Here is a 19,598-nt window from a genome sequence, read left to right as displayed (position 1 = left end):
GAAAAAAACTCCTATAATACATCCCCGGGCTTCCCTTTGTTCCCTCTCATCCTGGGCAGTTTAAGCAAACAGTCGAGTTCTTGAGGCTCTAATGGTGCCTGCCCCCCTTCCTCCTCTGGCCAGCATCCTGAATGGTGGCTTGGCCACAGCTGGCACCGGAGAGCACAGAGCTGTTTCTCCAAGGCTCCCTGAGCCCAGGCTGCCTCCTTGCCAGGAGCTCATGGCCCAGATGCAGGCGGGAGCTTTGCAGGGCTGCAGCTGCCGAGCCTTTTACCCACCAAGCCCTGAGGTGGCACATCACAGCGCGCTGCTTTCAGATGTTCTTTGCTGCTCCGTGCTGAGCTGTCTCCCCCTTTCCAGGAGAGGAGAAGGGAGAAGTCTGGGGGCTCATTTAAAATAAATAAAGCTTGGCAAGAGTGCTGAGTGGAAAAGCAAAGTGGAACGGCACCCACAGCCCCTTCTCTGAGGTCATCCCTCTGGCTCCTGGGCCCCAAGGGGAGAGGAACTTGCCAAAGAAAGATGTGCTTATAACTGCAAGTTCTGGTTTGGGCCGTATATCTCGAGTGTGCCCTTTGCTTTCAGTCTCCCTATATTTATTATGTTTAATTTTGCTGGGACGTGGTTGTAAGTGAGACGGATGGACCCGAATGTGGCTGGCAAACGCCTCTTAATTAAACAGATAAATAAACTTCCTTTGCACACAGATTTTTACTTTTGCTGCAGTGTCTGCTGGGGCCAGGGGGCAGCATTGGTGGGTGACAGGCCCCCACTGAGCTGGAAGGTGGGTGCTGGCCCTGGCAGCCTGGGCCGAGCCTGGCTTTCTCTCTGCATTGCCGAGTACTTGGTAGCTCAGGGAAGCAGAGGGCCTGGGGTGGGGAGCACCCCCAGCACCCTCTCCTCACAGTCCTGACCTGGAAGGGGAGGTTCTGGCCAGTGTGAGTGGGCCCTCTGCTGGACGCCTTTAGTGTGGCCTGGTCACCTGGGGCAGCTCCCATCCTGTCCGCAATTCGCCTTGCTAGGGCTTCTCTGCCAACGTTTCTGCTCTTCTGGGAGAATTGGACACACCAGGATGAAGCCAAAACAGCCCCCCACTCCCAGGATAGGGAAACTACCACCTTCGGGAATCTGAGGGGTTCCTGTATTTTTCAGGAAGGCCAAAGAGCTTCCCGTCCTCTATCTGACACCCCCCCCAACAGTATGTTGGCGTTGTCCCAAGAAGCCCTGAGCTTGGAGCTTTCTCCTGAGTCTACTCCTGTCCCCTTAGCTGTGGAATTGGGGCATGAATTCCCCTGGGAGAGTGTTTGGTTGGAGATGTGGGCATCTGGTTAGTTCACATAAAAGGCTTCCTGGGTAACCCCCCCCCCACACACACACACACACACTGAGCTATGCCCACCCTACGTGGAGATGCCACTCCTGCCTCCCTAGTTCCCCAGCGCTCATGCCCTGCCCTCTGCCAAATACCTTGAGGTCGGGGCAGGGAGGTCTGGCTCTGCTGGAAGCACGGAGCAGACTGTCTTTATAGATTATGGCCCAGCTGCAACCGGAGACGGTGAGCTCACCCCCGTACTGGGACGCCTTTGCCAGGCTCCACACTGTCCTCTCTGTGTGGGTAAAGCCTGAAGATGCCAGCCTGAGCACTCGGAAGGGGAGGAAGGGGCAGGCCCATGAGTCACTCAGCCCCCAACCCACCTCCCCTAGAGGGGCCGCAGAGCTTCCTGTTTCCCCTCAGGAATACAGCCTTGGGAATTGCCATTGGATGGGGGTGGGGGTGTTGTCATAGGCAACACTCCCCCAAATCATTTGGCCGCAGAACCGCCCACCTTTTTAAAAAACACAGGCCATTTGAAACATGTTCTGGCACATGCTCTGTGAGGGTGACTGTCGTGTCACCATTGCACAGAGGTACACACCACAGAGGCTGAGGGTGTTTGCAAGGCTCCTTGCGGTGCGCCTGGGTCTCTCAGATCAGGTGGGAAGGGCAAGCCCTGCCCTGCCCTGCCCTGCCCTGCCCTGCCCTGCCCTGCCCTGCCCTGCGAGGAGGGGGCCAGTGCCTGCAACCAGCAGGACCTCCTCAGGAAAGGTGACCCACGGTGGGGGCAGGAAGGATCCAGGAGATCTCCAAAGCCTGGGAACCATCTGGACCTTTTGAGGTGCCTCCTTGCCTGGTATTTATAGTGGTGCCCAGGAGCGCAGAAATAATTACAGCTCAGTTCCTGCCTCCCTAACAAGGCCCTTCTCAGATTCAGGACGAATGGGATATTTTTTTCCTTGGCTCTTTTTTTAAGTAGTGAATATCAGCACTGGATTGACAGCTCTTCTCAGCGCACACACTTCCTTCACCCCAGAAGCGGGGGCAGTTGTGGATGGGGGCCCGGGCTTCCCCCATCTGCCGCTCAGGGCCGCCCAGCCTGGCCCAGGAGGCACCGGGGCTCGGACCGCTGTGAGGGATCTTCGGGACCTGAGCAACATTGTACTCCCCAGTGTCATGCGCCACCCTCACGCCAGGCAGTGGCGGTCCAAGGTGAGGTGGCGAGGTCCCCGACGGTGAGGATGGACAGTCAGTCACGGTGGACACGGCCCAGGAGCCTGGTGGGAGCACAGAGCACTCTTCTTTCTCCTGCCGTCCGCGGACAAGGGACAGCCGGCAGGTGGTGTCCACCCAGGGGCACCCGTCCTTCTGCAGCAGCCTTGCTCCGCCCTCACTTCCTGTGCTTCCTGGACCCTCCGGCAGCTGTGGCCAACTCAGCTTGGGGACAAGCCTGGAACAGGGCAGGGGCAACCACACTCAGCCCTGCCAGGAGCCATTCCAGGCCCTGGGAGGGTACTATGAGCCAGCCAGCAGGCTTTGTGCCCTCGGGACACCCGATTCTCGAAAGGGATACCGAGAGGAGACCAGACGGGCTGCAGGGTTTAGCTGGCCTGTGGTCTGACCCGCCAGAGTCACCTCCTAGTGCAGAGGCCCCCCTCAGGTAGTAATTGTTTGCCAGGTAGTAACTGGCTTCTAATGGAACTGATAAGCCCAGGCACCTCCGGGAGGTGTCCACACGCCCTGTTCAGGCCCTTTTCCACGTCGTTTTCTTTCTATTGTTTTGCTGTTCTCAATCTCCCCAGCACCTGGGGGCGATTAGCTGGCTGATGGAGGCAGGTGTCTACACATGCTCCTGGGCCTGACACTGTGGAGGTGAGGCCTGAAGCGGGGTGGCTGGGCTGAGAGGCCCGTGGATGACCAGGTGCCAGGCTGCCGGAAGCGATATTGACCCTCAAGCTGGCATGCTCAGGGGTCCCTCTAGGAAACCTTCCCTGACCGAACCCCAGGCCTAAGCAAACCTCCGATTTCAGCTCCCACAATCTTGGGCTCTCATAGCTCTCAGCACAGAAGGCTGCAGTCTTGGTTTGCTGGCTTGGTTTCCCCACCAGACAGTGAGCTCACTCCAGGACAGAGAACTTTGTCTCTACAGCACCTGGTGTACAGTGGGTTGTCAGTGAGGAAAAGCAGGAGAGTCAGCTCAAAGAGCGTCTGCTATGTGTTAAGCACTATTTGGGATTCACTCCCAAATCCTCTTGTGGGTAAAGCGTTGATCTCAGTAGATGTGCAGTAACTACGGGCAATTAATGAGTGAAGGATTCCCAGGCAGGGTGAATTCAGAGCCCAGGGCTGAGGGTGAATGTTACGTGGCTGCCCCAAATTCCAGGGCGTCCTCCAGGGAAGGAGCAGCGGGCAGCAATGACTGACAGGGGCTAGGACAGCAGGGGAGGGCAGACTTCTGGAACAGGAGGGCAGAGCTGCACATCTTGAGGGTAGGAGGGCTGCCCGTGTTCTTGAGGCTGGGGCCACTCAGGGTGCCACACTCCCCAGGAGAACCTTCTGCAAAGTCTTGGCTTGCAAATGCTGTACCCAGCCAGGTGCTCCTGCCCCCGACACCCGGACCTCTGTGCCAGGCCCCCACCACTATCTTAGGCTGCAGGGGCGCCTCTTCAGGGAGACCAAGTTAATAACCCATCCATCTTGAAGCAGCTGACAGCCTCTGCAAGTCCGTAGTCAAGCGTCCCCACCCCTCCTCTGTGCCAGCGCCACCCCTGAGGGCATCACGACCTGGAATGCCAGAAAAAGTCAGGCAGGTGCAGCTACCTGGCGAGGTGGGTCAGTTCTCCCCCTGCAGTCTCTTCCTGCCCCATGTCACACCCCTTTCCTTGGCAGAGAAAGATGAACTAGAGGCTGCTTTGTGAGGGTGACATGGGGTGCCTGCGAGAATGGTGTCCCAGGGGCAAACATGCCTGCTGAGCACGTTCCCAGACTGCTTGGAGGGATCCTGTGGGCAGCCCCTCCGTCCTCCTTGCTGCGCCTTCCTGAGTGGCCCTCATCTGGCGAGGGCAACAAGACATGTCAGACAAGATCTAACCTCCTTCTCAGGGTGGGTGCAGAAACCCAAGCCCAGAGAGCACAAGTGTCTTTCCTAAGATCACCCAGCATGTGAAGGGGGCCTCTGACTCCCAGGCTGGTGGTCTTCCCATTACCAAGTGGTCCTGGCCCTGCTTCCCTCAGAGTGGGCCTTGCTCTCCAAAGTGAGAAGAGGGGACTCACAGATGCCTTTAGGTAGGACAGGTGAGGCCAGAATTGCAACTACGTAGGTATCTGGGATTCGCCCCTGTGGTGGAAGAAGTTTGCTTAAGTGGGGTGAGTGGTTGGGTCTGTCCCCGTTGTCTCTCCTTCTAACCATGGTGAGGGGCAGACTGTCCCTCTCACAGCCAAGCTTACCTGTGTCTGGTCCTGGTAAACTGAGTTTGGCCAGTGGGCAGCTGGTGAGGGTGACTGCAGGGCAGGCCCGTGGGTGTGTGTGGCTGGTGAAGCTGCAGACTTCTGTGCACACAGCTGGCTCAGTGTGGGGCAGAAGCACTGACTGGGGTCTGCATGGGTACCTGCCACTCCTGCCCCACTGATATGTGCACACAGCGCTCAGTGTGTGGGGCTGTGGGGAGGGGCGGATGAATTGTAGCACTGCCCTTCGCCCCCCCCCCATATTAAGTATCCACAAGACTGTGCCTGTGGCAGGTACCGGGTGTCAATGGGCTTTGGGGCCCAGGGGGAGGGCAGGAGAGGCTCCCAGGGCCTCCAGCGGGGTTTCCAAGCCCTGGACAGCGGGGAGAAGCGCTCCCCGGCGCGGAAGCCTCTGCGTAGATGCCCTCATTACATCACCGACATCCCCACCAGCAGGCCGGCCTCCCTTAGGAGAGGCGCTTCTGGGAACGCCGAGCGGGACCGAGCGCCTTCCGGTGGGGCCGCAGAGCCGCCAGAGCCGCTCCTTCTCTCAGCAGCGGCCGGCGGGCAGATTCTAGACCCCAAAGCCGGGGGCAGTCGCTGGATTGAGGGGGAGGAGGGCGGCGCAGGGGCCACGGGAGGGTGCGGGGGCTGGCCGCCCCGGCGCCGGCGGGCGAGGGGTTAAGTGCGGGATCAGCTGTGGTGCGGCCGTTCCGGATTCTCTCGCCTCCGCGGGGCTCTGTTTGATGTTGGAGTACGCCAGGGACTCCCCCTCCCACCGCTACACACGCGCGCACACGCGCACACTCGCACACGCACCACTCTTTGCAGACAGGGCTCCGGTGGCTCCAAAGTGACTGACTCCCTCCCCCGCTCCCCCTCCTCCTTCTCTCGCGCATATATCCTCTCTTGCCATATTCTCGCGCGCGCTCCCCAGCATCCCCGCCCGGGCAGGGGAGCACCGGGCAGAGGCGCGCCGCTTCCCTTCCATGCCTCCCTCTTAAGGAGAGCCGGGGGGGAGGGGAGGGCCGGAGGAGGAAGAGGAGGAGGAGACCGAGAGGGCGCCCGGGAGGCAGGGCGCGCGCACACACCGAGGGACGCGCCGAGGGTGCGAGCCGCGCAGCGAGCGCAGAGCTGCCTCGGCCGCCGGGCGCCCCCCTGCCGCCCCATGCTGTGCTCCATGGCGAACTCGGGCTGCCTCCTGCTGTCCAACTCCGGCAGCATGCTCCCGCACTCCGTGCCCTGCCCGCCCGCCTTCCTCTACCTCCAACAGGTAAGCGGCCCCCGGGCCCTGCGGGGCCGGCCCCCCGCCCGGCGCACGTGCGCCCCGCCCCACCGCCCACACCCGCACTTGGCCGCCTCCCCCTCACTGTTGGGGCCCCGCTGCGCTCCCCGCGTCATGGCGCCGGGGCCCAGTGCGGGGAGCTGCGCCCCTGTGCGGGGTCGCCTGGGGCACGCGCAGCACCCAGCGAGGGGCCGGAGTTTGGGGCGTCGCTCGCAACTTTTCCGTAGGCATGGGAGGGGTCGGCGGGCGGAGTCTCGAGGGAAGCCGGAGGGGAGGGGGCGGGGGTTCTCAGCGCCCTGGTCACTTTGGGGAACTTCGCGTCGGGCCGCAGGGGGCGCGGGGCGGGCAGCATGGCCCCTCTCCCGCGGAGTCAGGAAAACTGGGGGGGCCGCGCGGAGGCGGCAGCGGAGGGGACGCCGAGCTGTACTGCGGCGGGGACGACGCGCTGGGCCTCGGGGGAGGTGGGCCACCCGCCTGGTGGGGCCGGCTGGGGAGGCCCCGGGAGCTCCTGCAGGAAGGGGGCTGGGGCCAGACTTTTGCAATCCGCGGGGCTGCGCTGGAAGCTCGGGTGGATGAGGAGACAGGCGACCAAGCGGTCTGAGCCCCCACGTCCCCAGGACACTACACCGGGACTTGCGCACAGAAAAATCAGCGGCTGCCTGCCCGCTGCCCCGGTGTCGGGGGCAGGGGTCCGGCGGAGTCAGCGAGCGCTCAGGGCAGGATTGGGGGCTGACTGGGGATTCCCTTGCCTCCCCCAAACCCTTTGGCTTCCTGGGGCTGCGGTTCCGGTGCCACTTAGGCCAGAGCCTGCAGGGGCTGCAGTACCCTGCCTCACCCACCTTGGCTGCCCATGTCTCCAGGCCTGTCCTCCCTCCCACCTTCCCTCCCTCCTTCCATCTCTCCTTCCCTCCTTCCTTCCCTCCCTCCTGGCTCTGTGGGGCTGCCTTCTTTATCTGTAGCACCCCTCAACCTCTGCGCTGGGCCTGCTGGGGCCTGGGCAGCTACTTGGAGAGACCTGGAGCTTGAAGGGAGGAGGCAGTCTAGCTGGAGAGCTTCAGGCTGACAGTCCTGGGCCTGCCCCGCCCAGCAAGAGGGTTCCCAGAGCACCAGGTCTGCGCCCTGGGCTGGGTGTGGTGATGGGAGGCGGGAGGTGGGGGTGCCACTACAAGGCGTCACAGTCAGGCCAGGCCTCATGTCTCAGTGGACGTGTGTCTCCTCTGCCACCCCCATGTGAATGTCTGAAGGGAGGGACATGGAGCGTGTTTCTTGTAGAGGTTCCAGGTGGGGCTGGGCCTCTGGATGGTGGGCTCTTGGCTTTTTGTGCCCGTTGGGCTCTCCAGAGGTGACTCAGGAGCTGTGGACACGACAGACAAAGATGGACCCTCAGAGCTGGGCCAGGCCCCGGCCCCTGGGCTGATGGGCCCTCAGGTTGGCCCCTTACAAGGATCCACGCAGTGGGAATTGCCAAACATGTCGGCAACTGCAGGGAAGAGGGACCACACAATGGTCAGGAGCGGAGGGTGACTGGGATCGGCCCTTGGTCTCACCGTCTCTGGACCACCTGTGACATCTGGGCGGTCCTGGACACAGCTCAGTGGCAGCAAGAGCCACTGAGGGGCCCCCAGACCCACAGGCAGGCAGACGTCCAAGCTCAAACCCAGGCTGACTCCCAGAATTCGCCATCATCATTTGTGCTGCAGACTGTCTGGGGGGGACCTGGCAGATCAGCTTTCCTGCTCCTCCCAAATTTCCAGGAGTCGCTTGAGGACCTTGTGGATGGGGACAGAGAATCCGCATTTCTGTCAGGCTCCCGGTGAAGTCATGGAGCGGACTTCTCAGGTATCGAGGAGGTGCCCCACCCAAGCCCCACCCGACCTGGCAAGAATGCCCTGGGCAACAGGAAGAGGCTCCAGGTTCCGTAGGCAGATACAGGATTGGAGCCGAACCCACAGCGTGTTGGCTGTGCTGTTTTAGGCAAGTCAGTTCCCCTCTCTGAGCCCACCCCAGGACGCACCGGTGGTTCCTCTGAGAGAGCGCCAGCGGCTGCAGCCGTCTCGGGCTCAGTTACGTGAGGTGGCGGTCAGCCTCCACAGAATGCCCAACAGCGGCGCTGTCTTGGGATGAAGGCCCCCGATTCCTCCAGGGCGGGGTGAATGCATCCCCGATGGGTGGCATTTGGAGCTTTCTGTAGGGGGCCATGGGAAGGCGAGCAGTCAGCCAGTGAGCCATCCCCATTCCAAATGGGCAGCAACTGGGAGAGCCAGAGCGTGCCCGTCGGGCCAGGCTTTGAAGCACCCTGTTTCCTTGGCAGCTGTCTCTTTCTAGATGAGGTCCTTGCTCTGAAAGGGGACCAGTGTCGCCCCTACCTTGCGCTGGCTACAGTGATAACCGGGAACAACAGATGTGGGGGGATCTCAGCAGCCCGGGTGGCCGTGTGTCTCCTCAGCAGGCTGGGAAAGATCTAGAAGGCAGCCATTTCCTGGCTGTTTGTGGGGCACGACTTTATAGGAGCACACACAGCTCTGTTGGTCCAAGGCTGATACAAAATAAATAATGACATTTAGTTCGGGACTCAGGTTGTCCCACACCACCTCTGGAGTGAGACAGGCGCCTGTGTCCCCTGGAAGTGGAGGCCACGTGGGGAGGAGCCGAGGGTGCCCGCAGCCGGGCCTCCAGAATCTGAGCTCGCCTGTTCTGCGGGCCCCACGGAGGGTGGCAGAGACTCTGCGTTAGCGAGCCTTGGCGCCATATGTAGGCTGTGTATTCAGTCTCAACAGCACGTTTGATAACGGGAGCGAGAGACGGGAAATCAAGCAAGACAAGAGACGGAGTTTGCGGCACATTAAGATGCAGTATTTAGACAGGCCAGCTTTTGAAACAGAGTCTTTGGAACTGGAAATTAGAAAATAAAACCCCAACTGATGGAATTCCATTCTCTCCATGAAAGCATCCCCCTTTCCTGCTGCACTGCTGGACTCGAGTGTGCTGAGAACAGCCTGTGTCCCTCCAAGACAGCAGCTCTGTAATTAATTAGAGGTGCTTGTCGTCAGGCGTCCCTCCTGTCAGCCTCTCAGCGGTGCTGGTATTTTTTAGTTCTGACCATAGATGGGACGACTTCCGGTCACCCAAGCCCAGGAGACATCCAGCTGCAGTTTGGGCCGAGGCATTTAAGAGCTCACCAGAGCGGTCCCAGGCCTCAGGGTGCACCCCGAAAGGCCTGGCCTTGGTGTCTCCACCTGCCCGGCCCACGTAGGGGCCCTGGCTCTCTATGGGCCCTTGGCCCCCTTCCAGGGCCCTGGTCCCTGGCACATCCTGGGGGGGACACAGAGGCTGTTGTCCCTGGTACATTGTGGCCAGCAAGGGGTGGGGACAATACTGGTCACCTTTCAGAGCAAGACGGACCTCGTCTGGAAATTCAGGACATCAGCAAGACTCCCTGGGAGGCCCTTGCATGGGCTCCAGCAGAAGAAAGTTATAGAGAAGGGGAGGAAACTCCCAAGTCCACAAAACGGGGTTTCGTCACGGTAGTTACTTATTATTAAGCTGCAGCGCCCTATAAAAGAGAATCTTATCACTGCATCTGATTGCAAAGCCGGGAAATTGCTCCGAGGAGAGGTATCGAAGTGCCCAAAGTTTTGCTGAAAGGAGCCTTGGTGATGGGGGGCGGGGGCTGAGCTGGCAGGAGGCAGGCTGGTCGAGAGGCCCCAGCCCTGGGGAAGCTGAGCACCTGGGGCCCTCCTGGGGGCTGTGTTGAGATTCATTGGGAAGCCCTGTGCTTACTACTAATTGTTCTCCTCGGGGTGGCCTGGTGCTAATCACAGGAACCGTTAATAAGGATTAATTAGCAGAGCAAAGGTGACACTGTGAGAATACACTGTGGGAATACACTGGGCATTTAGCCTTCCCTCCTGGGCCTTGGTGAGCCCAGGAACGCCGCCTGAGACACGGTTGCACCCCGGAGGATGACGGCGCACAGCACAGGGTATCCACCACGTGCTACTAAGTCTGGTCCGTTGGCCGGGGCCACATCCTAAGTGCTGTCCTATGGACAGAGACTTTAACCGGACAAGTAGTTGAGGTCCCATGACCCTCTCTGAATTTGAGCCACCTGGTCAAGGAGCCCTTCCCCCGATCGCCCGCCCCCACGGGGATCCCTGGGGACCCGCACTGTTTTAGGTGCCTGTGCCTCTAGAGGTCCCTTTGGTTGCCCCAGTAGCCCAGTTATTTCTGTGGGTTCTTCCCCGGTTGTCGCTCTTTGGCAGCTTATGTTCTAGAATCTGCTGAGGGTTCATGTGCATTTTACAGGTGAGGAAACTGAGGCACAGAGAGGTTAGGTAATGCACTAACTCAGGAAGCCGCTGGTGAGCAGAGCCTGGATGGAGCCCAGGCAGCCAGACCCTGGGATCGCAACTCAGGTTGGCCTCGTCCTGGTGAGGGGCGGGCACTCGGGAAGTTCTGTTCTCCAGCCACTTTCTCGGCCATGCGCAAAAGAGCAGTGACTCAGCTGCATCCCGTACGGCTTAAACTCTCGGCTCCCCTGCCGCGTCTTATCCAGGTGTCCCGACACCCACCGCGTTCCCACGATCCCTTTTGGGTTGGGGAATGTGGGAATGGCCTGCCTCTGAAGCCCTGGCGTCCTGTCTTGTCGCACCTTGTTCCGTGGGGTGACTGGGCTTCTCTGAGGAGCCTGGAGCAGGGGCTTCATCTGGCTGGACGCGTGAGAACACGGGTGATGAGGGTGGCATGGCGCGGTGGCCAAGATGGCGAGCCAGCCCTGGGCATGGATGGAGGCCACTTAGCTGCACGGGAGCTGCAGGGTGCGCTTCCGTGTCCAGACCAGCAGAGTGAAGGCTGTACGGTCAGAGCCACCTGAGACCCCCAGTACCCCGTGGGGCATCTCTGCCCAGAGGTGGGGAGCTCGGGGCTGCGGACAGTGTCCTCTGCCAGTGGGGCGGCTCCGAGCCTCAGTGAGCACAGCTGACGTGGACAGATGTGCGTGTCTCAGGGCCTAGAGAGGCTGGGGTGGTCAGGGTGGTCACGGAGCCACACAGCAGGTGCAGAGCAGCTGACTTCTCGCGATAGCGTTGGTAGGATTTTCCAAGCCCGTTAAGGAGGCCTGCATCCACTTCTCGCAGTTATGGCTAATGACTAAGGCTCGCATCACGTACCCCGTTTCCCAGAATCAGCCATGCCCCCCGCACTCCAGAGACCCTGGTGGGTCCACCCGCACTGAGGCTCTGGGTTTTGTGGGACACAGAGAAGGCTCGTTCTGACCGTCCCACCCGAGGACCCGGGTGTGGTGGCCGAGTGGGTAGTGCTGGCTTTCCTCCTCCCCCTCCTCCAGCTGTCCGGCTGGTGGGGGCAGAGGAGCCGGCATGGTGGGCATGGGGCATGAGAGGTCAGTAGAAAGCGGGAAGAACGGTACAGCCGGGCGCAGACTATGCCTGCGGCCTCCCCCTCCCAGGCACGGCCGGGTGCCCACTGCCCATCACACCAGTGGGGTGGGCGCTGAGCCGCACAATGTGAGAATCACAAAATGCTGCCGTCCTTGGAGGAGACGAGGCTGAGATCCCAGCCCAGGTGCCTTCCGTCTCCTGTTCTCCATCCTGGGGACGTCTACCCGCAGGCGGCTCAAAGCAGACTGTCAGGTTCCTGAGGGAGGCCAGGGCTGGCAGGGCCTCAGGCTGGCTTCGTCACCCCTGGGGCAAAGGCAGTGGTCTCATGGGCAGGGCAGGGGTCAGGAGGAGGTCGGCAGCTCCTGACTGTGTGGGACCCAGGGGGTCTCAGAGCCTCTGTCATCTGGTGGGCTCTGACCCGGCCTGCTCGCTGAGGGCAGGGCTCGGCCAGCCACCCAGGGAAGCTGTCCCTGCCTCGCCCTGGCCTCTCCCCTCCCAGCCCTTGTTTCTGTGCCGCCAGCGCGTCTCCTCCGCCTTCATGTCAGTTGCTGCCCCTAGAATTTTCCATGCTGCTAAGCCTCTCCCGCCTTCCCTCCTGGCCTACTTTCTCTCCTCTCCCGTATTCATTTTCTCTCTGCTTCTCTCGTCACCCCTGACTTGCTCCCAGGGGATTCCAGCCCCTCCTCATGCCCGCACTCTGGCCAGCCTTTGTGGCCCCCTCCGGCCCCCTCCATGGCCTGCCAGCCTCTCCACCAGATTGCTGTGTGGTTCCGTCGGGCTGTGCTTACGTTACAAATGTATTGACTCAGGACGAGCAGGACGGACTCCAGCCTTTTCTGTCATCAGGAGGCCTGCATCCTGAGCGTGGCAACTGAGCAACTGAGCGTGGTCCTTGGTGTCCAGGCAGTGGGGTCCCCACCAGCTGCAACGGAGACGGGCCGGCAGCCTGTGAGAGGCTGTGGGAGCAAATCCTGTCCCCTCGCCCAGGCCAGGAGTTGGGGGGAGGCCAGGCAGGTCTTTGTACCCCTGGGGTCCTTGAGTAGCTCAGGGAGTTGATGAGAGGGAGAGGAGGTCAGTATCCCCGAGTTGTTTATGGAGCAGCTGTTGGTTCCAGGCTCTGCAGAGGCTCTGGGTTTGGGTGGAAAAAGAAGTGTCGTCCTATGTTTCCTGGGACTCACAGGCCCAACTCCGCCACGGTAATTGGATCTCAGAGTGGCAGGGACATCTCTCCCTCTGTGGCTGTGAGGCTGTGTCCAGAACCTCCTGGGGTCAGAGCGGGGAGCCAGCCAGTGTCCCCCCTTCCTGCCAGACTGCTGTGTCCAGGCCTCTGAGTTGGGATTTCACGTCTTCACTCCCTGCCCTCCAGAGGGCTGTAAGGGCTGTGGCGGCCCCTGCTTGCTCCCCAGCCCACACCGGCCCCGTCACCGCCAGCCCAGGCATGGTGTCCAGACCCGTGATCCCCCAGTGGACAGCTCGGCCATGCCCAGCTGGGTGCGTCAACTCTGAGCATCTGCCCATCGGGAGCTTGTCCGGGAGCAGTGGGGGACCCGGGGTGGACATGTGGGAGAGGGCTGCTCCCTGGAACACCTTGAGCAGAAAGGATGCTGCTTTATCTACTCCTGGCCAGGAGTCACACCCTCTGCCGGTCAGCACCCACGCCAGCTGTTCTGAGAGGTGCCCGCCCACACCAGCCTTGGGATGGCTGTGGGTCCTGCAGTCTCACTGTCAGAGCGTGGCAGGTGGGGGCAGACTCTGCCCTGGCCCCTCTGGTGACCAGCCCTGAGGCCTAGAGCACACTCCTGGTCTCTGGGGGCCTGTGTCCTTAGCTGCAGAGCAAGGATATGAATCCGCAAAGGGCAGGGGTCTCAGGGCTGAGCCCTGTGTCTCGTGCCAAAGTGCCACTCAGCTGTTGTTGGTTCAGCCGTGCCAGGAACCCCGTGTGTGTCGGCCCCTCTGGGCACCCGCCCTGCCCTCACGGAGTTCTCACTCCAGTGGGAAGGGAGGCCATGGAAATCAACAGAAACACAGACAAGATTGCCAAATGTGAGAAGAACAGTGAGGAAAGAGACGGGAGGTGAGGTGGAAATGGAATGTGCAGAGGGAAGGCCGGGTGTCTGGTCAGGGAGGTCCCCTGAGGGCAAAGAGGGCATGGAACCTGAGACCCGAAAGGTGGAGGAGCAGGGCCGTTCTAGGCAGAGGGAGCAGCACTGCAGAGGGAAGGTCATAGGTCACTGGGTCCCCTCATTCTGCTGCGCCCAGATCACGTCTCCCAGGACTCCGTCCCGTGTAGATAAATGCCATCTGTACCTACGTTGTTCCTCTACGGGCAAGGGGCAAGTGTGCATGTGCAAGTGAGACTTTGGACTCGGTGTGTATGTGAGTGTAGTTGTATATTGTATATGTGTGGTTGTGTGTTGTCTGTGCAGGTACGCAAATGTGGTCTGTGTCATGTGTGTGGAAGTGTGTGGGAAGGCAGCCCCCACGACCGTCTCTGTCCCCAGGGAACCTAGCGCTCCGTGTGTGGGAACGTTCTGTGGGAGGGTCCCCTAGTCCCCTTTACCTCTGCCCTCCGCCAGCTGGCCAGGAGCAGGGCCCTCTTCTCCTGTTCTGGCCCCCCCTCGTATGCCTGTTTCTGCTGGTGGAGAAAGCAGGTTGGGACTCATAAGAAATTTGACCAAGAAATTCAGGGGAAACGAAAGGAAACGAGCAAAAGAAATACACAGATCGTGAGTCCATGAGCATCACCCAGACAGTGATTCTGAGGTCAGGTCACTGCAGTGTCCCTGATGGACACCCCCTCCCTCTCCTCAGGAGCCTTCCGCGTCAGCATGTGGCGTGTGCAAACCTTAGTGCTTGTGTGGGGAGGTGGGCCCAGGATGACCCATGGCAGAAACCAGTGTGAAAAACGATGCAGTCTCGGGTTGCCTGGTGGGGCCTGGTGCCGCACACGGGGAAAGGCCTGGATTAGCAACCAGGAATGTTCGGTTCTGGTCTCAGTTCTGCTGGACCCACCGTTCTCCAAGCCTCCTTCCCTCATCAGTAAATGAGCGAAGGGAACTGGGCCATGCTGCCCAGACCTGGAAGTGGGGTTAGCAACGGAGAGCGCGTGCGTGGGGATTTGTTCCGTCCCAGGTGTCTCTTTTTGTGGGAGAGGAAGGTATTGCCAAGTCATGGCATGTTTAGGAAGGGTGATTTCAACTGGGGTCTCCTTCGACTGTCTTTAAAAGTCAGCAGGTTGGCACATGAGGGAGAATGTCCTCCCCATCTGGACAGGAACGGAGGGTGGGAACGGGCAGCGGGTTTAAAGGAAAATCTCGAAGGACGTTTCTGTCACCTCCCAGCTTGAGCACTGATTATCATGTGCGGTGATAACTTCCATCACCAGAGGAGTTCAACAGAGGCTGGCCGGCTCTCCATCTCAGAGGGAGCAGTGCTGTCTGGTAAAAATAATCCAGCCAATAGGAAAGTTTAAATTTTCTAGTAGCCACTTTAAAAAAAAGTGAAAAGAAGCAGATAAGACGAATGTCAAGAATACCGTTTCTTTAACCCACTATCAGGTGTCATTATACCAACATGTGATCGGTATAAATAAATTACTCGTGATAGAGTTTACGTCATGAAATCTGGAGTAGAGTCTACACACACGGCACATCTTAAGGCCACATTTTAAGGGCTCAGCGCTCACGGGGGGTCACGATTGACAAGCTGGGCAGATCTAGAACGTTTCCATGACCACAGAAAGTCCTGTGGGGCAGTGCAGCTCTAGGCCTCGCCTCTCAAAGTCCAGTCTGCAGACCAGGAACACGGGGAGCCAGCTAGAAGTGCGGACCCTGGGCTCCCCAGATCTCCTCCGCCGGAATCAGCTGAAGTGGGGGGAGCCGTGCTGCTCTAGAACTTGGTGTGTTTCAGGGGGTGTGGACAGGCTGGCCTTGAGATGCCCCTGTGGCCACGGGTCTCAGAGTCCCCACATGCGCTCCATGCACTGGCCTTGCACGCCGGCCCCAGTGCCGGGCGACAGACAGGCGTGTCCGTGGCAAAGTGGGAAACTTCAGAAGCTTAGGGTGGTCGTTTTCTTCATAAAGATAAATCTTTCATGTTTTGTGTATAAAAATGCCCATTTTGGTTAAGTGACAGTAATAACCTGCTGTTCATTTTTTGAATGCCCTTATTTAGCAAAAGTAAAAGGTTGGCAATTTGACTCGATCTGCCCCCTTCCCCTTTTCAAAAAAATACATGTTACTAAGTCATCCTCTTCAAAAGTCTGGAAACCATTCATCTAACACAGAGATCACCAGGCCAAATCGTCTGTGTTTATAAAAAGTTTTGTTGGCACATGGCCACGTTCATTTGTTCACATGCCGTGTGTGGTGGCTTTCACGCCGACGCGGCTGAGTTGCGCCTTTTCAACAGAGACCCAATGGCCAGCAAAGCTCCAAACATTTGCTGGAAAAGTTTGCCAACCCCTGGTCCAGAGCAGCCCTTTCCATAAGAGGTGCAGCGGGTGACGCGGGATTTCCTAGCAGCCACACTTCCCGAAGTGAAAAGAGATGAAATGTGTGCTGATAATACCGTGTTTCCCCGAAAATAAGACCTAGCCAGACCATCAGCTGTAATGCGTCTTTTGGAGCAAAAATTAATATAAGACCCGGTCTTATTTTACTATAAGACCGGGTCTTATATAATATAATAAGATCCGGTCTTCTATAATATAAGACCGGGTCTTATATTAATTTTTGCTCCAAAAGACGCATTACAGCTGATGGTCTGGCTAGGTCTTATTTTCGGGGAAACGAGGTATGCTTTATTTCACCCACCCCAAAATATTTTCATTGCAACATTTTTTCGTGATTGAGTTGGTGGCCATTGTTTTTTCATGCTAAATCTTTGCAGTGCACTAGGCATTTTCCACTCACGGCCCGTCGCACATTGGACCGGCCACTTTTCCAGAGCTCAAGAGCTGCAGGGGCCTGGTGGAGGTCTAGAAGAAATGAGGCTACTCCCACCTGGGGGATCTGGGAGGGTGGCTCAAGATGCCGGGCGCCGCCTGGGTGTCGGTGGGGCTGAGACCGGAGGCAGGTGAGTGGGCCGGACCGTCCCACAGGGAGCCAGCAGTTCATATGGAGAGACCGAGTTGAGGGGTCCAGGGCGGGTTCCTGGGCATGACGGAGGGTGATGCCTGGTATGTTTCTGGGTCTACGCTGAGAATGTGGGCTTTTCCCACAGGCCGTGGGGAACATGGAGGGTCTGAGTAGAGCCGTGAGGCGAGCAGGTCTGTGCGTAAGGAAGATTACCTTTTCCATCTGGGATGGAAAAAGAGGCTACAGACCAGGGCCAGCTAGAACAGACCCTTGTACAAGAGAGAACGTGGCCTGACCTGGGGCGGGCGTGGGGATAAGTGGAGTGAATGGGGAGGGTTTTGAAGAAGAGGTGCTCCCCCGAAGTGGTAACAGGTGGACTGTGGAGGAAGACGGTCCCTACAGAGCTGGCGATCGCGGACTCGAAGCTGGTGCTGACTCACGCTGGGTGGGCTGCTCTGGGAGCCATGGCCCTGACCCTGGCCTGTGCACTCAGTCTTTGTCAGCCCCCCGTGGAGAAAGGCCCCCTCCTCTGGCCACCTTTCCGGCCTGTTCGGCTGGACCAGGGCAAGTGCCCCAGACAGATGTGCACATCTGGCTACACCTTTCTAGAAGCTTAACAGCTTCACCTCTTGCACTCCCTTAACATCTGGTCTGAGCTCAGCTGCAGCCCAGGGCAGCCCCTCCTGGGTCCTGCCGTCCCCAGAATAAATGTTCTCCAAAGCTCATTTGCAAGGTAGATGGCATATGAACTCCCCTCCAGAGAAGGCAGTGGCCCCCCGGCCCCAGTGTCCCCAAGCCACTCCCACAGACACCTGGTCAGGGAGGTGAATGGCAGGGGCTGGGGCAGAGGGCAGGGCAGGTGGCCTCCTGGATGGGAGGTGATGGGACCAGGAGCACCTGTGGCGGGAAGGTCACAGGTGGAGAAAGCGTCAGCTCACCTCTGCACCACCTCGGAGGGCCTCCCAGAGGAGGGGGCCCGAGCGATTCTAGGCATGGGGCCTGGTGAGGACAACAGTTTGGGAAGAAAGGGGCTCGGGGCATGACCAGTGGTCCAGGCGTTACCTGGTTACCTCCCTGCCTCTCTCCCTCCCTCCCTTCCTAAGTGTATAGTTCACATCTGTGGCTCTTTTTTTCTTTTTTAGATGTAATGCACATATCATAAAATACACCCTTACGAAGTGGACAGGTCCCTGGATTTTTGCATATTCACAGAGTTGTGCAGCCATCACCACTGTCTAGTTCCAGAACGGTTTCGTCCTCCCCCCAAAACCTCCATATGCACTAAGCCATCGCCCCCTTCTACCCTCCCCCATCCTCCGGCCACCCCTGGTCTGTCTCGGACACTGTGGACTCACCTGTTTCGGACATTTCACATTAATGGCATCACACGATGTGGGGCCCTGCATGTCTGGCCACCAGTGTTTGATGGGCACCACAGCGTGGGGCCCTTTGTAAGAAGGTGTGGCTCTGCTTGCTGACCAGAGGCAGTGGTTTCTTGGTCTGGGCTGGGTGAGACGCGCAGAGTCACCCTGAGCTGGCCCTCGGGGCCTCGGGGGAGAGGTGCGCCCGTCCTGCACACAGTGGCTGAGCCCCTGCACAGCCCGGGATGGCCCGTCAACTTTCCCATTTGGTCTCCGTACTGCTACCCTGGCGTCTCACTCCGAGCCTTGCCCCTGCCGGAAGCGCATGGAAAGAAACACCCAGGCCCTGTGATTTCTTCTCATGAAACCCAGACGACAAGTCGGCAGTGGCTGCTGGCTGAGCAAGCGCTCTGGGCCTGAGCAGAGGTGCTGCCCCATCCCTGAGCCCTGAGGGACAGCGGGTGACTGCTGCCTCCATACCCCGTCAGAGACCAGCTCCTCTGGGAGAAAATGACATCGGAAGGTCCCAGCACTGTGCCGCAGAGCCCTTGGCCACAGCGAGGCAGGGCCTGGGTGTCCATTGTGCAGGTCTCGGGGGTCCACAAGGCAGCCTGGGGACAGCGTGTGGATGTCTGCTGCACTGGTTTCCACGGTGGCACATATGTCTGTGTGGTGGCGTGTCCGGCACGGCTGCAGTGTGGCTAAGAATTGGGGGCTATGGGTGCAGAGTGAGCCGCTCTCCAGACTGGCATGTCTGCCCTGGATGTGTATGCCCACACACCACCTGTGTGACCTGGGGCTGGGCTGGGCGCTAGGACAGGGCAGGCGGCAGACGAAGCACAGGCTGTCCCTGCTGGGCCACCTCCAGTGTCCCAGTCCCAAAGAGCCCTCATTCCTCCAGAAGTCGGGCTTTCCTGGTCTGTCCTCCGCCCTGTGCACTGGTGGGCCGGGTGTGAAGGAGCCAGCAGGCCGGGCCTGCCTGTCACGTGCTCGGTGACCCTGGCCCTTCTCCGCCCCAGGCCTCAGTTTCCTCACAGGTCCCGGCGATAACAGCACCTCCTTCCATTGCCTCAGGAGGGGGATAAATGGTGTCGTATAGCCAACGGAGCCAGCCCTAGGCCTGGCCAGGGTCAGCTCTGACAGATGCTGGTCCTGTGTGTTGTTTGAAGCTCCAGATTGACTAAATCTAGAAAAGGAACTGCTAAAATAAGGTCACAAGCTGTGTAGTTTATGCTGAATATTTCCATTTAGCCGGTTAACGGTTTAAACCAATACCCAAGCCAGTGCATGTAATTGTGCCCGTTACAAGTTGACAGTGGGGGTTCATCTTGATTGAGAACTGAGAGCGTCACTGGACTCCCTGGCCAAGTGTGCCCTGCCCCTCAGGGGCAGCTCCTCAGTGGCCCGGGGGCTGGATGTCGCAGTGAGCCTGGACATGCAGAGCCCCAGAGCCTCCTGAGTCTATCAGTGCCACTCTGCTGTTTTCCATCTCCCGCAAAGAAAGCCCCACTTATCTGCCCCCCACCCAGCCCCATGGCTTGTGTGTAGCCGGGGACCCCCACCTCCCTCAGCCGGAGAGCTGCTACCTCTGTACCTTCTCCCTGCTGCCTCCTTGGAAATTGCTAGGGCCTTTGGAGGGCTCTGTGCCACCCCTGAGCACGGGACTGGAATAGGCCCTACGAGGACCCAGCAGCCGAGAGGCAGCTTCTCAAGGCCCCC

At 59.4% G+C, this 19,598-nt stretch overlaps 1 protein-coding gene across 13 annotated transcripts in view; it reads left to right on the top strand.

The window, feature by feature from the left end:
* Positions 1 to 19,598, top strand: part of RBFOX3 (RNA binding fox-1 homolog 3) — a 367,870-nt gene that overhangs the window by 292,983 nt on the left and 55,289 nt on the right. The window contains exon 1 of one of the 13 annotated variants that reach the window (XM_081029624.1): positions 5,805 to 6,032. The exons of 7 other annotated variants lie outside the window; for them this stretch is intronic. In XM_081029624.1, coding sequence (XP_080885750.1) covers positions 5,928 to 6,032 — 105 coding nt within the window. In that variant the 5' untranslated portion in view covers positions 5,805 to 5,927. Of the gene's footprint in view, positions 1 to 5,804; positions 6,033 to 19,598 lie in introns of those variants that run through there. 5 more of the 13 variants (XM_081029620.1, XM_081029629.1, XM_081029625.1 and 2 more) reach the window with 5 other exon arrangements.

Source organism: Rhinolophus hipposideros (assembly GCF_964194185.1).
Source record: "Rhinolophus hipposideros genome assembly, chromosome: 20".
NCBI lineage: Eukaryota > Metazoa > Chordata > Mammalia > Chiroptera > Rhinolophidae > Rhinolophus > Rhinolophus hipposideros.
This window is presented reverse-complemented; position numbering and strand designations above follow the sequence as displayed.